General features: G+C 39.2%; 2 protein-coding genes across 4 annotated transcripts in view; one reads left to right on the forward strand and one right to left on the reverse strand.

The window, feature by feature from the left end:
• dph1 (diphthamide biosynthesis 1) overlaps positions 1 to 15,047 on the reverse strand; it is a 64,862-nt gene extending 49,815 nt beyond the window's left edge. For all 3 annotated transcript variants that reach the window (XM_034197946.1, XM_034197945.1, XM_034197948.1), the window contains exons 1-3: positions 14,941 to 15,047; positions 13,204 to 13,353; positions 1,312 to 1,375 (exon numbers count right to left, since the gene is read on the reverse strand). In XM_034197946.1, the coding sequence (XP_034053837.1) occupies positions 1,312 to 1,375; positions 13,204 to 13,353; positions 14,941 to 14,992 (266 nt within the window). In that variant the 5' untranslated portion in view covers positions 14,993 to 15,047. The remainder of the gene's footprint in view (positions 1 to 1,311; positions 1,376 to 13,203; positions 13,354 to 14,940) is intronic.
• Positions 15,048 to 16,108: 1,061 nt separating this feature from the next.
• Positions 16,109 to 23,478, forward strand: part of rtn4rl1b (reticulon 4 receptor-like 1b) — a 178,990-nt gene continuing 171,620 nt past the window's right edge. The window contains exon 1 of the mRNA XM_034197952.1: positions 16,109 to 16,883. Coding sequence (XP_034053843.1) covers positions 16,871 to 16,883 — 13 coding nt within the window. The 5' untranslated portion in view covers positions 16,109 to 16,870. The remainder of the gene's footprint in view (positions 16,884 to 23,478) is intronic.

The raw sequence follows: 23,478 nt of genomic DNA on the forward strand, positions 1-23,478 counted from the left end.
TAAAAAAGAGAAAGCGTGAGAACCATCTCCTCGTTGCAGTCCAGCAGGGAAATTGACTGGATGTTAAAGAGAGGGGGGAAAATACAGCACCCCGAGTGATATAGGACGGGGTATGAAGACAGCGAGAAAAGCAATTAGTGTTGCTAATTGCTCTCATTAGAAGAGATGGGGCTGATTCCGGACTCCATGATGGACATTGACTATTAAAATATATAAATATGGGCATCATGTCTGTGCAGTTTAAAATCCATGCAGCTGGTAGCTCTGTATGAGCAGCAGGGCTGATAAGACCAGACTTTATCTTCAATACAACTATCTCTATCATCTTTGCGATAGATATAAGGTAGAAATGACTTTTTAAGATAACATGATAAACAGCTGGAGGAAACTGAACAGAATGATGGAGTAAAAAGTGAAAGATAGATAATAGAGATAGATAGATAAATAGTTGAGGCAAGGGAACTATCTATCTCCCTTGCCTCAACATTTCTTTGGGCAAGAGGTTTTATCATTAATATGGCAAATAAATGTGTCTTGGCACAGTCATATAAGTGAGCCTTATGGTAATATTAATAGCACAATAATATAGACAACTCCTGTGATCCAGGTTTCCTTTTTTAAATCATATATCCCCCCACCCTGATAGTTTATGGCAGTTTATGGCACCTCAGCCACTCATTCTTCATCTTCTCGTAATCTAGTAAGTATCGACTAAACACCTATGAAAATAATCCACTCTGGGTGTTTAATGATAGCAGCCATTTTCTTTTAGAACACACCTAGTGGGCAGTGCTCCTGAGAAACAGAGGCCAACTGAAGGTGCAAAAACCCATGCAAACTAAGACTTTTTCTTGTGCTTCACAGCAACTTAAACATAAAAGGTTATTAGAGTGTGAGGTTCTGTGTAACCATGTTCACAAGGTATGCCACATCAAAGTATACAAGAGCACATTGATGTTAAAGGACTTCTCACAGCAGGATGAAAAACAACTTGTGATGTGTGTCAGGGGGATGGTGTGCAATAGGGCATATGCAAAATGAAATGAAATGTAATTCACAAGAAATATCTCTTTCCTCCTCCAACTGTGAGCAAGTGATATCGGCTCTATCTTAAAACAGTGTAATCGTGTATCATTTGCTGCTGAATCCCTGATTGAGTCCAAGAAGTGGAATGACAATAAAGCTCTCACTCTCCAAATGAGTACCAAGTATAATTGGTAGTTAAAGATTGTACTCTGCTGGCTATACTTGTACACCTGCTTTTCACTCATTGACTCTCAAATATCTTAAGCAATCAAATTGCCATCTTACCTCTCGATGATGTCAGCGATGACACACGCAAACATCTGCAGGCCCTCTGGAAGCTGCAGAGCAACTGGAGAGAAAAAGGCAAACAAAAAAGTATGAACTTACTTCCTGGACAGCGTATAGATAGCCTCTGCTACAGTTTGGAAGTTATCCACTGACAGTATATAGTCAATTCAGGTTAATTTCCCGTCTCTATCAGAAGTACTGTTGGTTTAGCTTAGCTTGTGATGTTTGAAATAAAGTCGAAACCAATCCGCACAGGTCTATCTGTCCACAACAAGACTTATACAGAGACAATAAACTCTCTCTGATGCCCGTCTCTTTCACTTTCACTCTTTGCTAGCGAATCAAATAAACCCCATCCCATCACCAGCTATACAAAGTCAAAGCTAGAATGTATATGGAAAAACTTCTGCTATAAGCTAAATTAATTGGTCTGACTCTTGCTGGTGGTGCTGTGCGCTGTCAACAGGAGACGTACTAATCTACTGATGTGTGCCACCAATTGAAATCAACCAGTGGAAACAACTCCTAGGTAGGGATTCACTCACTCTGCATCAAGAGACTGCCATGTTTTTTTAATTACAAAGGCAGAAAGGCCCGGAAGCTTTTTAACAGCTTGATGTCTGGAGATGTCATGTGAGATTGTTGGATTTCATGCTAATGTGAACACAGTGATCAGTATTGCATGAAATACTTTCCAACTTCAAAAGCAGTTGCAGAAATGTTGTTGCAGACAAAGAAAATGTATCTAACATGTTTTCTAGGAAACTTTTGTTTTTTTATTAAAAAAAATATACCTATTATATTTTAGAAATAACAAAAAAGAAAAATTAAGTTAAAAAAATATATAGATAAACATGGTGGGCAGCATATCCATCCCCAACCATTACTAACCACAAACACCAAAGATATGTAACACGAAATAAATCAATATACAGAAGAAACAAATAGCAATGTTAAAATAAATCTGGTTTGAAGTAAAGAAGGTACAGACACACATTTTTTTGTTGGAGCACCATGCTTGATACAAAAGAGCTAAATACCCTTTCTGGCGGCAAAAGTCAATAAATAGAAAAAGCTGTGTGTTTAATATTTAATACAAGTGTCTAGAAGACCAAGCAGCAGAACATAATATCCAACTCTATTGGAAAGATCAGATATACAGTAGCACAGAGTTCATCCACAAAGATTAGCAGCTTTTGGAGCTTCAAACTGAATCAGAACATTAACCGGGCTCTCGGTCTCAGAGGCGGCGTTACATGTATACGATCTGGAATTCCTAATTAAGTAAATGAGGTCTAATTACAGATACATATCTCTCAAGCATGGTTCCACAGTTTCTGCTCGTAGGTCATCAATAGTGATTCGCAAGTCTCTCTCGCTTCCTATATAATTTGTAATAAAAAGTACAGTGCTTTGAGAAAGGCTTTCATTTAACATGTCTATAAATATTGAAAATTGTTTCAGTTTGACATGGCCAAATTAAGACCTCAAAACCAATCGAAAAGGTTTCAGCATCCTCATCTCAGACCAACTGAACTGCACCTTTTAAGCGTTCCTATCAGCATCATAATCAGCATGTTTTATTTTTATTGGAATTCAATATAGATGAAAATCGTAATGTCCGTTGGGAATTACTTAAGAGATATAGTATCTCTTGTGGTTTTGCAGTAAAGATCCTATATAATTTGGTAGATCAAGAATCCATGATTTAGTATACATTAGTCCTGTCATCTGATCATCAAATAAACGATGGAAAAGACGGGTGACAGAGTGGAGATTAATAAGGAAAGAAAATACGGGGCTGTGAGATGAGGCACTATAATGAAAATGCAGAGTGACGTTTTGTATACCGATTCTTAATGCAAATCATTTTTATCTCATTGTCCATTAATCTGTTCAGAGTTACATCTCAATTAATTGATTATTCACATGATCTATGGATTATCAGAAAATAGTCATACATATTTCCCAGAAGCCAATGTAACCAATGGCCAACCATGTAAACTCAGAGACTCAATTTCAAGGGAAGTTGAAGAGAAAAATAATTCTCACACTGGAGAATCAAGAACAGGGGTGTCCAAACTTTTTTCACTGAGGGCCACATACAGAAAAATATACGAAGGACTGGGCCACTCACTGGAGGTGAGGTATATTGCCTCGTAAGTTCAGTTATAAGTTAGCTAAATGTAGGTAAATTAGGCTTGATACATGAATAAGCTTTGAGCCTTCATCACAGCTCTCTATAGGGTTTCATTTATCTTGTTGGCAGCTCATCCCTTAAAACAGAAGCCTCAGAGTGATTATAATAGGAGGAAATAAGAAGGGTCTATTTCAAGCTTGTTATGTAAATAAGTTATTGGGCTTTTTTAGAACATGTTTTCAACTTTAATTGACTGAATGTATTGGCTTATTAACACATGAACACTACTGTGCTATATATTTTTACCTATATATTTAAGAAGTATATAATAATATAAGAAAAGCACAAGTTTCATGTGTTGGCCATATTTCATTATACTTTTTGAATTTGCTGAGGGCCGATTCAAAAAGGCCCGCGGGCCGCAGTTTTGACATCCATGATCTAGAACTGTAATGTTTGTTAATATTATTTGGTCAACTTTAATCAATTATAAAAATACATCGAAATTGAATTCTGTTAATTGATTGATGCATTGACAGTTTCAATAAAAATGGTCAGGTCAGGTCACTCCCGTAGCCCGAGGGACGTTGGGGCACTTTGATGATATCACCGAACGTCTCCACACCCCCTGATGTTAAGCCAGTCTCATGCACTCCACCACCTCTTTCCCTGTCCATCTCTTAATATCTGTCAGCCATTGAAATAATAAAAATAAAAATGCTTTCTAATATAACAAATGTGGCTTTTGAAACATTGAAATTCAGTTTTGTAATTCAAGGTTTCATGATGTTATGAGATTTTACAAACATGCATTCACAAGTTGTCCCCCAGTTCAGTAGGAAGTCCCAGCCACATGGAGCGAGCTACCGGAGAAAAAGGCTTTGTTTCAATCATCCATCACATTTTCTCCTGGTCCAACTCTGCTGCACCTTACTTCAATGAATCCATCAATGTCTCAGTAGACACTTACAAATACGACAGACACGGAAATTCCGCGCAGTGTTTTCACATGACTAGGCCTGAAACAAATGTAAGACTTCAGGGCCAGACAGCATTAAACATTAAAAGTTGGGACAGACAAAAGGTTGAGGGTGGATGGCCATGAGATGGAGTGATAGATGGGGCGGTGTGCAAAGGAGGAGCGAGAGAACTTCTTACTGATGAAAGGTTAAGGGATCACCAAGCGCTCATGCAGACAGAGAAAGACAGGTCATTACCTAGAAAAGGGCAAGTTTATTAACACAGAAAGGTTTCAGAGCACACCTCTGCCAGAGCTGACAGAAGCAAAGAGCTCCCTCCATCTGTTGCCTCTGGCTAAATGTGAGTTATAGGCAGGAGATTGGGCTGGCTGTTTTAATGCATGTTTGAGTTTTCACGCAAGAATGATGAGCTGCTTCTACCTTTGGAAGTGCACTCCTGCCCCCACTAAATGGAGAACCTAAACCACGCATAAATACAATTTGACAAGAAGAGTTAATCTAACTGCTTCACATGTTCATACCGCTAACAACTCAAATAAACAAAATGGGAGTTTTCTTATTCTTAGAGACATGACACTTATGAACCACTGACAAAAACGTCTTGTTTACATGAACTGTCAATCATCTAATGATATGGTTTTATAACATACCTACAGTACAGTTGTAACACTCCGGGAGGTAGAAAGAAAGCTACATGTGGGATGATTTTAATAATCAAAGACAGAAAGTAAGATCAATTTGAACAGTAGACTGAACGGATTACTCTGAATTTTTTTAAAGGGGGTTATGACTAGGAAGATTAGAATAGGGCTATATGCAGGGTTTATCCTGTAGTAAATAACATTTTGGGTTTGTTTATGCACATGGTAATGTATTTCTGTTTTCTGTGTTCACATACTGTACGCCTACAATCAAGATGTAAAAAATGGACAAAATAATAATCAGTAACACATCCAAGTAAGTCAGATGCCAGTTTTTTAGTACACCTAGCTAAAATAACTCATCTTAGCAATATTAGGCTTGTAATGTTCATTTTTAGTTGTAACTATTTTAAAAGAGCTCTAACTTTGTCATATTGGAGGCCACAGACTGCAGTATTGCATGAACCTTTTTATATATAATATATCAAGAATGACCAATACAATCTGAAATGACTAACCAACCTTTCAAATTGCCCCACACACATTGAGACTTAATATTATGAATTCAAATGTTGTAATCTTTAAAGCATGTATTTACATAAATAAACATGAATTTACATTTGAACTAAAAGTTAATGGAAGTCACACAAGCATTTCGTAACAATATGTATTTTCCATTAATAAGGCTATATTCAGCAAACACATTCATCCGCATGTGCATGTCCAGTCTGTAGATACTGTACTTCTGACTCATTTCTGCCTTAACTTTCCACTGGCAGCGAACTCTCTGTCCTCGGACATGTTTTCTATAAAGGAACACGCTGTTCAGACAAGAGGATAAAAGGCCACTTGGAGTGCCTACTGGAAAGTTGTTATGTATTTGGAGATGAATGAAAACGGCAGCTTCTTTATTAAGGGATGCACAAAGAGACTATTTACATATTAAGAAAAACAAGTGACCAGCCACTTGTTTGCCCGTGTTCTGTTTACCAGGGAGGCAATATTTGATGCATCGCTGGATTGTAGTTAAAGGTCCCATGACATGGCCATTTCTACTGATCATAATTCCATTGTTGAGGTCTACTAGAATAGATTTCTATTGTGCAATTTTCCAAACTCACATTGGTTTCTCACAGCATCTCTGTATAGTATGTGTATTCACTCTCTGTCCTAAACGGCTTGTTGGAGCTCCTGCCCCCCCCCCCCCCCTCCCTATGAGCCCACTGTGCTCTGATTGGTCAGCTCGCCCACTCTGTTCTGATGAGTCCACCACCGTTACAGCGGAACATCAGTGATTATGTGTTACAATGGCGTTAGCAACCAGAAAATGACAGCAGTAATGACAAACAGATGAGAATGCTGCGTGGGGTCTGGGTGCCGTGTTGGCGGGACGTTGCGCGGCTCGCTGCTGCGAGGAGCGGACAGTGTGAGCTGGATTACTGGTGTGGTTTCCTGGTTGCTGCGTGGGCTCGGCGAGACAGCGAGACACAGCGAAACCCAGCCCGAACCCAGCCTGAGCACACACACACACCCGCAGCCTGGCGGGACGTGGCGAGGCTGTGAGTATGTGTGTGCTCACACACAGACTCACAGCCTCGCCGCGTCCCGCCGTCTTGAGAAATCCCCGGAGCTGCAGCTGAGAAAAGATTGAGTGTGTGTGTGTGTGACGTAACGTAAAGGCTCCGCGGATTGGTCCATTTGGGTCGTTGTTACGTCACTTAGTACCAGGAAAAGATAAATCTCCAACGAGGCGTACTGGGGCAGCATAGACAGGTCTTTTCTGTGTTAGAGTTGTACTCGCTACAGGGTGTACTTTGAGGGTTTGTGACTTTGCAGACCGTTTACATTCAGAAAAAGCTACATAACACACAAGGGGACGGGTAATAACCGGAAAAGCATGACATGGGACCTTTAACACCTGCAATCCTCAATTCAATTTTGTCATTACAACCTTATCAATGTGTTCTCTCATCTCCCTTCAACCTGCATTCTCAACAGTAACTGTTACATGGGGAATAAACTGCAGAAACTAAAAGCAGAAAATAAATGCTCCACTTCTTGCTTATTGTCTTTAAGCTCAAGGAGACATAACGAGAGGCTGTCAAATGCGATCATCTTTTGAAATGTCTGTAGTTCAGTTGTGAGAAGACTTAGAGAACAGAACAACTCCCCGGGCATTTCACAATCCCCGCCGGGGAACTCTTTCATGAATTTAAGGTCCCCCAAGACGCTTAAGGCCCTACTGCTTTTTGCTTCTTTTGCTTTATCTCCATGTCTTGTCTAAATCTTCTATTTTTCTAAATAGGATTTAGTCGTTGTGTGCAAGGCTGAACAAGTGTTATAAGACAAAGGCCATTTTAAAATGGCAAGAATGAACGTGAATAATATCTCCAATCATTCAAATGAATTTATGTACATATGTTTGGCTATATGACGATGACCTATATCACTTTATTTACATGTCAAACTAAACTTTCAATATGTTAAAAATGACATTTGTTTTAATTTAAAATAGCACGATCTTCCCAACTAAAATAAAGAATTGGTCTAGAAAAAGTTATAATATGATGATTATATTATACTCATCATATTATAATATAATAACTAAGGCTTACAAATTAACATGCCTGTAATTTATAAACATTAAGGGTAAGGTTACTTTAAATTGAACACCAAGAGTCTGATATAATTACCTGTAAACGTATATAGGTTACATTTAATAAAACACAAACCAGTGGTGGAAAGTGGGAATCCTAACATTCATGATCATTTTAAACATCAGCTATATTTTCACCAAAATAAACTGATGTCATATTTCTTGTGAATGGCTAAAGCTTAGATAGCCTCAATCTGGCTTGTTTGTCTAAAAATCTATTCCAGGCTTCATTCAAACAATTGCTTCTGCATAAACAAAACACTAGACTCAAGTCAGCTAATTATCATCACCTTTCAATTATATTTTAGTTTTATTTATCTTTACTGAATGTGCGGTGTAATTAAGACAGCAGAGAGCCAGTGTTGGACAAACAATTAAGCTGCTCTTGTAGAGCTGAAATGTGCAACAGATTAAATCATAACAACAGAGCATACTTTTAGAAAAAATGAGGCAACACAACACAAAGATTTGTACTATTTTTAAACTCTAAGAAAAGAGGCTGGACAGCTAAAATACATTTCTACAGCAAGTTCCTCAGTCCTCTATTTCAAAAGCACAGTGTGGGAGCCTGAAGGAGTTCAAAGGCTGACAAAGAAGCAGATGGACACTCAGAGGAACAGAGAGAGACAGGAGTGATGAGGTGAGTTATGCGCTCTGAGTTTACAGAAAGAGAGAGTGGGAGGATGAGCTCTGACAAAAAAAACAACAACAAAAAAAAACGTCACACAACAGAAAAGCAAAGCCAGCAAACTGCGCTACACCACACGTTCCCCTCAGGGACACCGAAAGAATGATTTCATCTTCTCTTAATGTAATTTGCATATTTCTACCCAAGGCAGGAGCAACTGAAGGACTAAACATTTTGACATTTACATTAATAAAGGACGTTTTCTTCTTAGGCTGTAGGCCACTTTTGTTTTGTAACACTACCCCACCAAAATATACCAAGTGTAACTTTGTAGCAGGAGGGCAGGAATTTAAATACATATGCTAATAAAGGATATGTTTACATTTTCAAAGGCACATTTTAAACCAGTAGTCACATGCCCATTTATATATTTGAAAAAAGGTTCATTTGGGAATCAGTCAAACTGATATTGCTTAGGGAGGCATTTGGCCTCTTATTGGACAGGAGGAAGGATTTATACAATAAACGTATTGTCCAGCAGAGGCAGGAATATGATCTTTGAACTAACTCAAGACAAAATAAACACAACACAAAATTAAATTAAAAAAACATCACATGAAACAGAACAAATATCTCTCAAACGTATAACAGTTTTTGCATGTTGTAAAATTGAGAGATCTCTATTTTATGTGGTGTTTTAATGTTGTAGATATTAAAAAAAACTGAAGAACTTCAGCGACCTTTTCCATCTACATATGGGCTAGTCAGTATAATTTTAGGAGGATCAAATCTGAGCCCAGTAAGCACTTCAATTACACTTCTCAAAAAATCCCAAATAAGCTTTAACTGGGAAAAAATCATATTAACACATCTTCAATGTGTTGCAGTACAGGTATCATTTAAAAAAAACATGAAAAGCAGCTATGCTTGGATGTGTGGCTCAACATGATCGATCGACACCTCAAAAAGAGACGCTTTTTTCTTAATAAGGTTCATAACACATACTGAAGTGCAAACATTCACATTGCCTGATTAGTCCTGTGTTTTTATGATCTAAAACTCAATTAAAGGTAGGGAGGTAAGAATGGAGAAACCAGCTCGAGTAAGCAAGAATTTGAAAGTACACAACCGAAAAAAATCTGTCCCTTCCTTCAGACTTCCTTACAGAGCCCCTCCTCCAACACACACGAACGCGCACATGACCAATGAGGGCACGAGATAAGCTTGTGCACGAGATGGAAGGCTGACAGGCAGGTAGGCCATCCAGTTATCTGCCGCGGGCCGGGCAGATCATTGGACTTGCTTTTTACAGCGCCACGGCTTCCACAGAAGAAATATTTGTATATATTTTTTGTCAAAGCATTTAATTTATTCATTGCTATCGGGATGTTAAGAGCATTCCATGGAATATAACAAAAAGTGTTTCTGAAGTGAATTACCTACCCTACCTTTAATGAAAATGTGCAAATGATGTATAACAGGGACTAAGTGGCCTGATGAAAATGACAAATTATTTTGAGATTTTTAATTAATATAATTTTAGATAAGAAAAAACTATTCTTGAAACCCAACTTCCCCTAGGCGATGATTTACATCATTTTATATGCCAGTTAAGGGCACATCTTTGGATAACATTATTTAATGCCTTTTAAGGATTTCAGTTAAGGAACTATCAGCGGAAACTCTGATCATTTGAAGAGATTTGTTTAATTTTGAAGAAATACAAGATTGTAACCCTGTATTACCTAATGTACACTACTTCTGCAAATAGATAGTCAAAGTCAAGTATGCTTCTTCCACAACAGTCCTATTTTCCATGATCCTTGTATCCTTCGTGATTATGTCATTTTGACTGCTCTATATTGATAGTGCTAAATTATTATGGGACTGACTTGAGCTCTTCAAAGCTTCCTGGTGGTATTGACATGTTTTATGATTACCTAATAATGGAAGAAGGTTGTTAACTTTGCTAATCTAACTGGTTAAGACTATAAAACAATGTAACACTATCGTCAACGGTTACTGAAGGCAGTTCTAGAGCTACTAAATTGCTTTTCCTGTTGACCACAGAATAAATAACCATTTTGTCAGTGGGCCCCCCGCTGTGCCCACACTCAGTGAGTCCGGAGGCTACATTCCCACTCAAGGCCTTGTGCTGCTGTAGATTTCTTTAAGATCAAATTATTCCCTTTGACTATATACACTTTAAGTGATCCATATCTCATCCTGAATTCAATCCAACAAACAAAATACATCTCAACAAAATATATGATGTCTGAACAGAGAGGTAAATGACACTGATGCCTAAATAGAATGATTTGTTTGTAGTAGGGCTGCTCGATTATGGCAAAAATCAGAATCCCGATTATTTGGGTCAATAATTGATATCACGATTATTAAAAACGATTAGCCATTTACTTTGAAAACATCAATTTATTGGAGAAAAAAAAATGTGAACAGTATGTTTTTAACGGTTGATTACCCTGAACTTTAAGTATAATTCAACTGAAAACCCCTGAAAAACATGCGTGTTAAATGGATGGTGAGAAGACATCTGTGTTGGAGCACTATGAGCTGAGTAGAGTGTAGCTTTCTAACTCTGTCAATTACACATTAGAAAGATTCATAGAGGAAATGCCCTTCCCCCCTGAAGATCAAATAAGGCTAAAAGCCCCCCTCAACCATTCAGTGTGTACTGACTCCAAAAAACACTGGAAAATGGAAGTGTTTCTGAAAAGCCTCTCTCAACAACACATGCAAAGCACAACAATACAAATGTTTTTTTTTCTGAATCACCACAAGCCTAAATGCAAACCATCTCAAGTATTTATCCATTTCTTGTTTTTGCTGTTGATGAATATTGAGTACTTGGTTGGTGATGCAACTTTTAAAAGGCATAGTCAGTCTGAGATGACCTACATGACATTTAAAAAAATTGGGTAGGTATATTGAGATTTGTTACAACACTGGATAAACCTGTGTGTACCTCGCAGGTTACAGATTGTACAATAAAGTCGGAAAAGTAGGTCAAAGCACAGATGCATTCATGGATGGCATTTTGAATGGATGCTCGAACACATGAAATTCTTAACGCTGTGCACCCCCTGCATTTAGACATTCACTCTGTTCTGCTGATTTTGCATAGTAGTTGTTAATGAGGTGTGAGTAAATCTACTACTCGTTGTGTTTTCTTGTGACATAAATGGACATAAAACATATAAAAATACATTTTTAAACCAAGAAGACAAAGAGTATGGTTGTCCAATAAAATAGTTGTCAGCGTCAGGTTTGGGGACAGAGGCTCCTTAGAAAAATTTAGATTGTGCTCCATCTCTTCTAATTATTATTACTATAAGCTAGAGCTATTCCCTTGTGAAAGACCATATTTATTGCAGATCCTTGACATCCATGCAACTGATTTCAGAAATCAGTTTAAAAGCACAATTACTTTAGATTGTAGGGCCTGGTTAGACTCCAAGCGTGGTCGGCTCTGCTTTACATAGACCACGTTCACACGGATACAAAACGGGTTGTATCCGCTACAGTTCTCTATCGTATCGGACGGTTTGTCCACACGAGGCCGTAACGGAACCGCGGAAACGGAGCCCTCAAATGCAAAGTAACCAGTACGGTAATAGCCTTTCAGTTCCCCCCAACAATTTGTATTGAAATAAATCAACATGGAACCAGTAATCACTAACTTTGTTCCCCCGGCCCCTTATCTGAGAACACCCAGCTAGTAACCTGGCAACCAACCAAGCTTCAGCTAGCGGCAGTCAGAAACTCAGGTATCTTTGAATCTACTTACAAATAAATATGGGGAAGTGTAAGTTCAACCGTATTTGGTTGGAAAACATCGAATGTAGTGCTTGGTTGAAACGTGTTTGAAGCCCGCTGCACCTTTTGCAAACAAAATGTGCATTTGTTTTGCTAATGCAGCGTTAGCTAGTGCATTCTTAGCAAGTGCAGCAGCTCCCGCAACAACATCGGGGGACCTCCGGGTGACGTTTGGGTCTGCGTCAACCCTAAAAGCGGAGGTGCTGTGGACGCTAAATACCGTAGCTAAACACCAATCATACAACAGCAGAGCTCTGAATATAGCTCCACACACACACACACACACACACACACACACACACACACACACACACACACACACACACACACACACACACACACACACACACACACACACACACACACACACACACACACACACACACACACACACACACACACACACACACACACACACACACACACACACACACACACACACACACACACACACACACACACACACACACACACACACACACACACACACACACACACACACACACACACACACACACACACACACACACACACACACACACACACACACCACACACACACACACACACACACACACACACACACACACACACACACACTACACACACACACACACTTCTGTGTACTGTTATGTTCAGTCATCGTTCTTATGTTGAATATGAATACATTTACTTTGCAAGTAATTATGGGACGTATTTCTTCTTTCATAGTAATTTTCCTTCATACTTTCTTGCCGTGAAATGGGTCTTAAATTCTATTCAAAGTGGTCTTAAAAAGGTCTTAAAAAGTCTGACATTTGAGCTGGTGAAACCTGCAGGATGGACCAGGCAACCATGGCAACCATGCCATATACATTTTTTGATATTGACATCGGTTTGTTTTTGTCTTCGTGTAAACGTGGCCATAATGTCCTTATAAACCTAGATTTGTATCTAAAAATCAAGACCATCCATACACCATTCCAGCTCTGCAATTAAACATTCTACAACTGCAAGAATTTAGCTCACCTCTGGTAGATTTTGCTTGTCTCACTCGCCAAACCGTCTTGTGGATCTCAAAGTTGTAATTTGCAGGCAAGGCTTTGATCGCCTCCTGTAATTCAGCGTCCTGCAGGATTTCATCTGGAATTTGATTGGCTACCCGCCGAGGTCCACGGACTGAGGAGAAAGTTGTGAAAGTAGCGCTGTAATCAAAGGGTTTAAGCAAGGACACTTAAACTATCAGACCTAACTGAGATTATTGCGCAAAAAGTCACCTTAAGGCAATAATGTTAAATTAATCAGAAATAAAACTAAACTCATGCTTTAAAACAGGCGTCAGACATGTCCTGCAAGTTAGATTGGAACTGTGAAGGTGGGTAATACAGTTCAGGAAACTTTTTTTCCCCATTAAAATTATACAAATGTGTCTCCCTGCTCTACATGACACCTTCAAAAAGGTATGAGGGATGTGGAATTGGAGAGCACCACACATCTGTGGATGTCAGCATCTTAATAACTTTTAAGAAGCTACTGGGTAGCTTGAAATTCTAGGTAAAATGGGAAAGTTGATATATATAGCTCTGATATTACTGGCAGAGTTTGAGCTTGACGTAGTTCTCTCAAGTACATTACAGCTAGACATCTTATTTTTAGATCACAAGCTACAATTGTATTTGTTAATTGCACCTGCACTTTTTTTCATTTGTCATTGGTTACACTCTCATGCAGCATTTTTAGGGTAACATTCACATTTTAACATTATGGATCATTTGTCATAGGCTTCATAGGCATAGATACCATTATTTTAGTTTGTACCGTTTTATCTTAAATGGCTGGCACTGTTTTGAGATTAATAACTAACTTTTGTTTTTTTTAAGTATTGTGTTTCATTTGTAAGATTATTACTTTTTCAAAAATAATAAAAACTTGATACAGAGTCAAGACAGCAGAACGTAATTACTGCAGCCAGTGAACGAATACTACTCTGCCAGACAATAATGTATGTTTGGAAATATGGATTTGATAGAGAGATAACCTGCAGACTTTTGCTGGTCAGAGAGAAAAGGACTGACAATATGTATTTAGACCTACAGTTGAAACCATTTGGCCTCCACGTGCCCCTTGTTTATCTTTTGAAATATCAGCTAACTCAGGACTGTTGTCTCTGCAAGATGTTCAAGATATAACAGTGTTTTCTATAGAATATAACAGAACATGTATATCACCACACCCAAAACTATGTTTTTTCATACTTTATGTCTTGAAAGTATTTAGCTGAAACACAGTTTTAAGTGCAGATTGATTGAAAACGTGATTTTACCACGATGTAGTCGTATGAAATCATGTTATGTTTAACAGTAAGATGTATATGCAATGAGAGAAATGTCACGTATTCATTGGATTTTCTTGGTGACAATAAAACCTACCATGCTTAATAAACACTATTCATCTGTCTGTTAGCCCCATAAAGTCTGGTGAGACAACACACTAAACGCTCGTCGGAAGGTAACTACGAGGCAAACATTGTTTGTATTAAACATAGCTGGATAACAAGTTAACACCGTGACCACCAGACGTGTGGTTACCTTTACACGATTTGTGGTTTGCATTGATAACCCAGAATGCTACAAAGAGCTCGGTAAGTAGCCTATGTGTGAATCTTACGCTACACCAAATCGGCGTGGAAACGATGTGCCTTTCTGACAATCGCAGTTACATATGTGTCTTTAACCAGTATTAAACATGTTCAATGTTAATATTTACCTGTGGGCTTTTTGGCAGGAACAATCTGAACTTCATTCGTGAGCGCTGCCATGTTTTCTCACCAAAACATGAAACATGTGAGGAATGGAAAGGCGAAACCAATCGAGTGAAGAGGTCAGTGGAGAGAAGTCGAGCACCGATGTTATCGATGTCAGTGAACGGGACAGGGTGAAAGGATACCGATAGACGCGAAAGTTTACTTGGATCGTCCACATCGGCAGTAATACAATCATTGAAATAATAATTTAAATACTTAAATTGTACAAAGACCTAACACATGATGATTCACAATTTAAAGCAAAAATGAATGCAAAACAACAAACTAATACAATAGGATACAGCAGCTTAAATAAAATATTGCGGGGCCAAATGTTTACCATTGAGAGCTGCATATCTCAGGGTTTATAATTATTTAGTGTTCTTTTTTATAGGACAAAAAAGGTGAAAATGATTATGAAAATAAAACAAAATACCAAGTGAAAGAGGGAAGATAATGTACACTTTACATCACACAATTAATTCGGTTATGCTTAGAGTAGGCCTACACGTAAATGTAATATAAAAATGCACATAAAATATGTAATTTCGTAGTCTTTTTTGAATTAACGTTTAGTGTGATTGTGTGTGTGTGTGTGTGTGTGTGTGTGTGTGTGTGGTGTGTGTGTGTGTGTGTGTGTGTGTGTGTGTGCGTGTGTGTGTGTGTGGGGGGGGGGAGTGAGAGAGAGGAGAGGAGAGAGAGAGAGAGAGAGAGAGAGAGAGAGAGAGAGAGAGAGAGAGAGAGAGAGGAGAGAGAGAGAGAGAGAGAGAGAGAGAGAGAGAGAGAGAGAGAGAGATTATCCAGTGCATTATCTGGATTCCAGTGCATTAGTCCGTTAACTTATCTATAATAGCCTACTGTATTAGGGGGGGGGGGGGGCTATTTGATCAGCAAATAGGCTACGTTGTTTTTTTGTTATGAAAGCTGTCTCCCTAAAATTAGCTCAGCATCTGAGACCATTTCCCCTGATTTCTACTGCTTAATAAATTGTTGTTACATGTAGGTTTAATGCTTGTTGTTTCATTTCATATTTTCTTGAAGACCTCTGGTGTCAGGGATCAGTCAGCACGGCTTAGGCAGGGACAGAGAGGGATGGAGCAGGATGTTGCCCGGTGGAGGGGCTGAGGCAGTACAACACACTTTCTCCCTCCTTGATCGCATCAACGAGCTCTGGTCCATAGAAGCAGAGAGACATTCACAGTCGAGATCAGAGAAATGTTACAATTTCGAGTGGAAAGGAGTGCTGAAAAAATAGGCGATTTTGAAGAGACCGAAGTCTTATTTTTAAGGAGGATTCGAGGAGTCTGCGTTTATAATCCGACATTAGAGGAGGATGTGAATCCACAAAACTTATATTAATTAGAGATGTTAACGAATATGCGATTAGAACGGCTCTGAAGCACCTCGCGAAGAAATGAAATGAAATAAGTGTTTTTTTGGAGGATTGCTGTTCATCGTCCACTTGCTCCCAGAACTGATTGGCAGCCTGTTCGGTTATTTGCGTCCAAAAAAGGAGTTGGCTTTCAGAGGTTGTTTCGGACTGTGCGTTTGTGCTCTTCACATATAGCCTACTGGAGTTACCATTATTTCGGACCGAGGGGATACATTCAGAGGGGTCGTTTTGCAACGATTGTCGCCTAATTTCCAAGGTCCGTTTACGGTCTGCCAGACTTTGTGGAAAAGGAGATTGTTGTTTGTTGTTAGTGCAGTCTGCATTGCAACTCACTACAGTGGACTGCGAGAAAATCTTGAGGAGTGACAACTGACATTCACACGGCAAACCGAGAAAGCTCCGGATCAACTTTAAAACTGAAGCGCGCAAGTTTAAAGTCTGGAATATAAGAATAGATGATTCTCAGAGGAAAGAAGACGAAATACACCTAGGTCTACAAAATGTTCAAAAGGGGTGAGTAAGTCTTAACTTTAGCCCCGAAATCAATTACGCGATTGTGGCTATTTTCTAACGCAGCCATGCGAGTTGTGCCTTTATAATGTGTACCGATTTAATGCTACTTTATACGGTTATGAAACGACCATGCTTAAATATGACACATTCATAATACACCGAGTTGCCCCGCAGATGTGTTATTAAAGACGATGCGCCATTTGAAGAGCATCTTTAATTTGCACGGAATATTTCTGGGAATTAAATATTCATTTTTTAAAGGAAACATGGGGACAAGTAGGCTATGTGATATTTATACGGCTGATGCCGCACTGCAGTTTATGAGTTGCGCCCGGGTCACAAGTCTATCTCTCCGAGCATTATACTCTGCTGAAGCATTATTATTTGCTGTGTGTCAGTACATCTTGATGTGATGGATCAAACCGCAGTTCACAAGGTTAGATCTCCACTGGCCGCACACTATATTAATACTCAAGACCTTTAGCCCCTCAAATGAAAGGGGAGAGCTCCTAACCCTTTAATATCAAAAGACACCATGATACAAATTAGACAACAAACTGATCTTTTGTCCCAAGGACCTTTTCTTTCTTTTTATAGTCCTTAATTGGCCATACAGCTGCAAAACTGTCTGTACTGGGTGTCTGACAACAGTGGGAAGAAAAAAACTTGAATCTCTAATGAGAATAGATTTCAGAGTAATACATGCTCCCATTGAGCCATTATCGAGGGAGTGAAATAATAGTGAAATTAAACTGTTCCTCATTTTGCTAGCCCTTGGAGCACCTCGGGAGATTGGGAGGTCCCCAGATCCCACTTAAGGAACCACTGCATTAGACCAAGCCTTGCATATCACTAGCATGTCATGAGTTACAAAAAGCTTGCTCTGTTTTGTTATTTGCATGCAGTATATAGCAAAATAACAATCTCTCACACATACACAAACACAGATAAATGCTTGGTGGGAGTCATCATACAACAATCAGTTGGTGTTATGTTTGTACAATATGTAGTATTATCTTGTGAAAAGTACCCCATCTGTTTAGACTGTGTGCATTTCTGTTGTGAGCCTCAGGGGCAGAGAAAAACAACATGTTCTCTTTACTGCCGTTAGATCTATTATTGCTGTTCCAATAGTCGACATGAAACACACCATGGTAATGAGTGCTAGCTATAACAGCATTGAGTAAACGCCTATTGTTTAAACCTGCGTTCCCATAACCAATCTCTTTCATCATTCATAATAAGTGTGAACTACCATGAGTCACAGTGAGTTCCAGAATTAGCTCTTTACTGTTTAATGTGTGAGCAAACATGTCTGTCTCTCTTTTTATGTCAAACTAATGGGCATGCTGGTAAACGCTATTACTCTTGACAACGTGTCATTATTATCAACCGCCCACAATCATCTTGTGATTTTGGGTCCAAAATGTTCATATAGTATCTCAAAATGACAGAAATAACTATCAGGTTATATAGGTGAGGTTGTCCTTAAAAAAAGATACCAAACATTGACATGCCAAACATTTCTTAATGGGGTTTAGTAAGACAAATCAAAAGTATGCGAAAACGGCCAAATTAGCCCTGGACTCCAAAGGGTTAAGGAGGCGATTTCCTACCGCACACAATCATCTTCCTATTTATGTTGAGGGTTAAATGGGAGAAAACAGAAGTGATTGGCATTTGATTATTTTGTACTCAGAACATGCTCCATCCCTGCTCTGTAAAAGGTTTATGTATGTGAATCAGCTGTCCTACTGCTACTCAGTACCGGACAGAAAATCACTTCATTCACGACAAAGGACTTCAAAGCACAGATTTCACCAGTCTGCCAAAAGTGCTCAGTATGCCTGCATGCCTGAGTCTACAATAGTGAGACAGGGATGCGTCAGCCTTGGCAGGAACAGTGCAGAGGTTCTCTGGTGAATTTGAATTGTTTTGCACCTGAAATAACACATTCTATGGAGCCTGGCTGAAGCACCGGGCACAGCATCTGTGACAGATCCACTATTCAACATTCACATATATAAAAAAGTGCTCCAGCTGACACACACTGGCAGCACCGCCCAAGATAACTTCACATGGTTTTACTGTTGTGCCTAATTACCATGTTATTGCCATGTCGATTTTATGATGTCCTTCTGATTCACACGTTGTCTGACAGTCTCCGTCTGCTGATCTCTTCATCGTGAGTTTGTACAGGTGGATCAATGCTGCGGCAAGGTGTGATCATGTCCATGTCATCCACAAATATGTCTAAACATGTACATTAGTTATGGTGTGTATTCAACTGCAGGTGAGACAACAGAGTCTTCCTATCTCTGTTTGAACAGTAAGAATGGTGTTTGTGATCCTGATTGTGTGTCTTTTCGATGGATTTTAGAACGATGTGTGTGTGTGTGTGTGAGTGAGTGGGTCGCTGGTTACATGTGTATATTTATGTAGCCATGCATAGTATACTTGTCACTCCATTTTTGTATTGGCTTTTCTGTCCATCTCGCCGTGTCGCTTTCACAATCTCTCTTTTCCTTCAAAAGTCAGTCAGCCATAGAGTGGGCACAAGGGATGATCTGTCAGAACAGCTCCGAGATGTCCATTGAACATACCGTGCTGTTACGTGCTGTAATTCCTGCTACATCTTATTCATGATTATTAGAAGGGCTAAGCTCAGGGTTTTTTCTGCTTTATGCCACCTTTTGGCGTGTGCAGTGTAAGGCACATAACAAATTATCCATGCAGACAAGCAGAGACAGACAGGCAGGCAACACTTGTGTCAATGTGCTTGACCCTAAAACCAAAAGATGAGCATACTTATACTACTGTCTACTTCAATCTTTCTAAGGACATTGCTTTCATACACTATTGATTTTGCATGTTGTAGGCCTTTTACTACGAATGTGTTGGTGACCTTAATGTCATAGATGTTCTCACTCCCATGGGCAGCCACTATTTCATATTAACTAAGAACAGCATGAAAATCTATTCGAAAGACTAGAAACATGTTTGAGATTATCCCTCACAACATGAATACTCCCATGTTTCTAATACTTTACGCAGGGTGCATGTTATTATAACAGGACAAAACTATTTTAAAAATCAATTTCTTTGGTGCTTTTAGGAACATGTCCCAATACATTTGACATTTCAGACCTTTGAACGCAATCCTTTGAATATGAAACAAAACAGTTTCACATTGTATCTACATACTTTACACAGGGACAATGTGACCTGGCTGTGACTCTAAAAATGTAGGCAACTAAATAAATATGCAATGGATTACTTATAACAAAAACGTTTAGATTCTCTACAAGTAAATCTTCATCCTGTACTATAAACGTATGTCATGCTCTGAAAAACTGGTATGCTTTGGCTGTAATGTAACACATACATCATACTTAACATGCTAAAACATGCAAAACACTTGTAAGCAGCTTTAATGCCATAACTCAACCCATTTGCATTTAACGTGATGATTTCTTTAATGGAATTTAGCGCAAAGAAAACAAGGTGCTTTGTAAAAACAGATCATACAAGCTTTATGATTGTGCACACATGCAAACGCATCATTCGTATGAACACTAATTATTTCACTTTTTTCACATTCTGGCATAAAGATGTCCTTTAAATAAAGCAACACGGTCGGTTGCTTAATCTTCCATGTTCACTCGGTTGATTGGCAATACACTGAGATAATTACTTGTAGTGATTATGAAATGTTGTAGCCTTCGAAACCATATATTGTAAATCAACTGCAATCACATTCACCAATGTTAAAGTAGCACATTGCTCATGAGGTTATTAGTACAAGCAGACAGGTTTGGAGGATATGCCATGAATGAGTTCAGCGTGAAGAAAGCAACATACACCTGTGGCCTCTGCTCTTCAGCTTCCTTTCTCTGCTTTATCTCACGGTGGCGTCAGAGCAGCCCTACAGCCAACACGGCTCTAATTCTGGTTTTCCACAATATCTAATGACTGCACACGTCAAGGGGCTCCTCTCTTCTGTCAGGGAGATGTTTTTAACCAAAGGATGATATGACTCACAGACATCAAGTGCTATGTGGATAATTATAAACCAAAGAAATATATAGAAAAGGTACTTTTTCTGACCTAATCACAAACAAGTATTTCTGAAGACACAGGATTCACCTCAAAGCAAACCCCATACTGGTCATTGTATATGACAATTCATTTGCACAAGAGCAATAAATGGCCAACTATCCCTGTAGTATGTTGCAAAGTTTGAGCAATCATCGAGGCCCAGAGAGAGTTCTATTTAAAGAAAAGAGATTCCCCGCTCAAATGATCATCTTCCTAATCCTCTCACAGTGTCAGCCCACTGCTATAACTCCTTGTCAACTCTGCATTGTTGTACTTTACAGTCGGGCTTGTGTTTCCGTGCGTGTGAGAGGCAGTGTGGACTGATGACTGAGGGTTTAGAGGAGAGAAGGTTTGAAGAGAAGTGAAGAGGATAATGTAGAGAGGAGCAAAAATATAAACCTCAAACTGATCCCCTAAATCTATCTATAAGCCGCATGAAAAATAGAAAGCATATCTGAGAGGAGGACAACATTTATATTCCTGTCTGTCACTTGTTTATAACAAATACCTTTTTCAGTTTAAAATGGAAGAATCAAGTATCCATGAAAATTAGATTTACAAGCATACACTTTAATGTTAAAAGTACAAGGAAACAAACAACAGAAAATTGACCCATTGGTAGTCTGTTGACTCAAGGCATCAAGAGTAATTGACAGAATAACATGACCAATTATTGAAAGCAGAATCACATTTGTTACTGCCAAACAATGCTCCCCTGGCTCTGTCAGTGCATTCCAAACATCTCATTTAGCCAACGGAGACTGTTCCAATCCAAAAGCCATTTATTTAGTCGCCAATACTCAGAAGTGTTTCCATGGAAGCCACTGGCAGTTTCAGCACGTGACACAAAACAGAAGATGACAAATAATTAACAAGAGTGTGTGTGTGCGTGTGTCTAAATGGATAAGACATCACTGACTGGTGCGCATGTCACTGTTTTTTTGTCATGAACTGTTTCTGGGAGCCATTTTTCACTCTTCCCTGTTAACCATTTCACACTGAATTACTGCATGAGGCCTCAGAGTTTAGAAGTGGGTGCAGTGCTCTTATGCAGCTGAGGACTCTCTTATGTATGCAGTCTGAAGAGACATCTGAGTGATTAAATCCACAGGACATTCCGACTTGGAAAGGGAGTCAGGGGTGAAAATTACAGCACATGAATGGGAAAATAACTGTCCATCTCTGTTTGCCCTTTAAAAAAATCACCTGATTCTTGTGCGAACGCCATCTCCTCCGCCTTTGTTGTGGAAATTAGATTCATGGTTGGTCATTAGCGGATGATAATGAGGTGAAAGAGAGCCCTGTTGGTTTTTCTAATAGTAATCATTAATTTCTGATTAAGTGGCTAATTGGAGTTTAAAGGTCAATGTCAATGAGAATGCCATGGATATTAGAAGACAAGAGGGGGGTGGGGGAGGGGCAGAGGGAGACTGTCCAGGAGACAGTTGACAGTAATCACAGGTGCTCTCCAGTTACTTTGACAGCTCTCCCCCTTCCTGAGCCTTCCTCCCCAGGCGACATTGCCTTTGTGTGCTGAGGACAGCAATTCAGCTACACCAACACCTGGGCACCTGCCCTTTTGGCATTGAGAGTTAGAAAAGCTTCAGGATGGAGTGGCATATCATTGCAAGATAGAGCAGAGGTCACAAAAAAGGGAGAAGGGAACATCTGTCATGAACATTGGCATCCTTATTATCAAGCAAGAGAGAGACAGATTGGTAGTTGGTTTGTCACTGCTCGGTACTGTTCCTTTCGACTCGACTCACTCTTTTTTGGTTTCCATAGAAAAAGTTGTGCACTGTACCTGATACCCTATTCCAGGGGTGCCCACACTTTTTCAGCTTGGGAGCTACTTTTAAAATGACCAAGTCAAAATGATCTACCTACATAAAAAATGCTAAACATGTATTTATTTATATATATACTGAGTATACCTTATGTTGGTGTACCTTGCATAACTGCATGAACCCGTATGGCACAATACAACTCAGTACATTTTTGGTCCTTACATCAATTGTATACCCTTTCTTTAGTAGAATTGTATACATTGGAAGGCTATAGGTAATCAGCTCGCCGGTGATTTGCAGCTGGCACGGTTGACCGTGCATGCATGGTGAACTGCGTGTTAGAAAATATGAGATCTCAGACTGGCTTACCTGTACGTCAATCAAGTGGCAAATGCAATGTAAGGATGGATGATAGGCTAACTTTTTTTTTTTTCAATGCCATGCAATCCACCCACACCACCTTTACGATCGACCGGTCGATCGCGATTGACGTATTGGGCACCCCTGCCCTATTCAATACCACCTTCAAGCGAGCTGAAAATATACTATAAGGTGAGGTTAAAACACTGCAGGCCACTGATTAGTGCGAGGATTGTCATTAGCGTGTCATTGGCATTTTGCACAAACCCAACTCTGCATGTTCATTTTTTGTCCTTTTTTTATTGCTAAAAAAAATAAATAAAAAATGTCATTCTGCAAAACTATGCTGT

The sequence above is a fragment of the Gymnodraco acuticeps genome, unplaced genomic scaffold, assembly GCF_902827175.1.
Source record: "Gymnodraco acuticeps unplaced genomic scaffold, fGymAcu1.1, whole genome shotgun sequence".
Lineage (NCBI taxonomy): Eukaryota > Metazoa > Chordata > Actinopteri > Perciformes > Bathydraconidae > Gymnodraco > Gymnodraco acuticeps.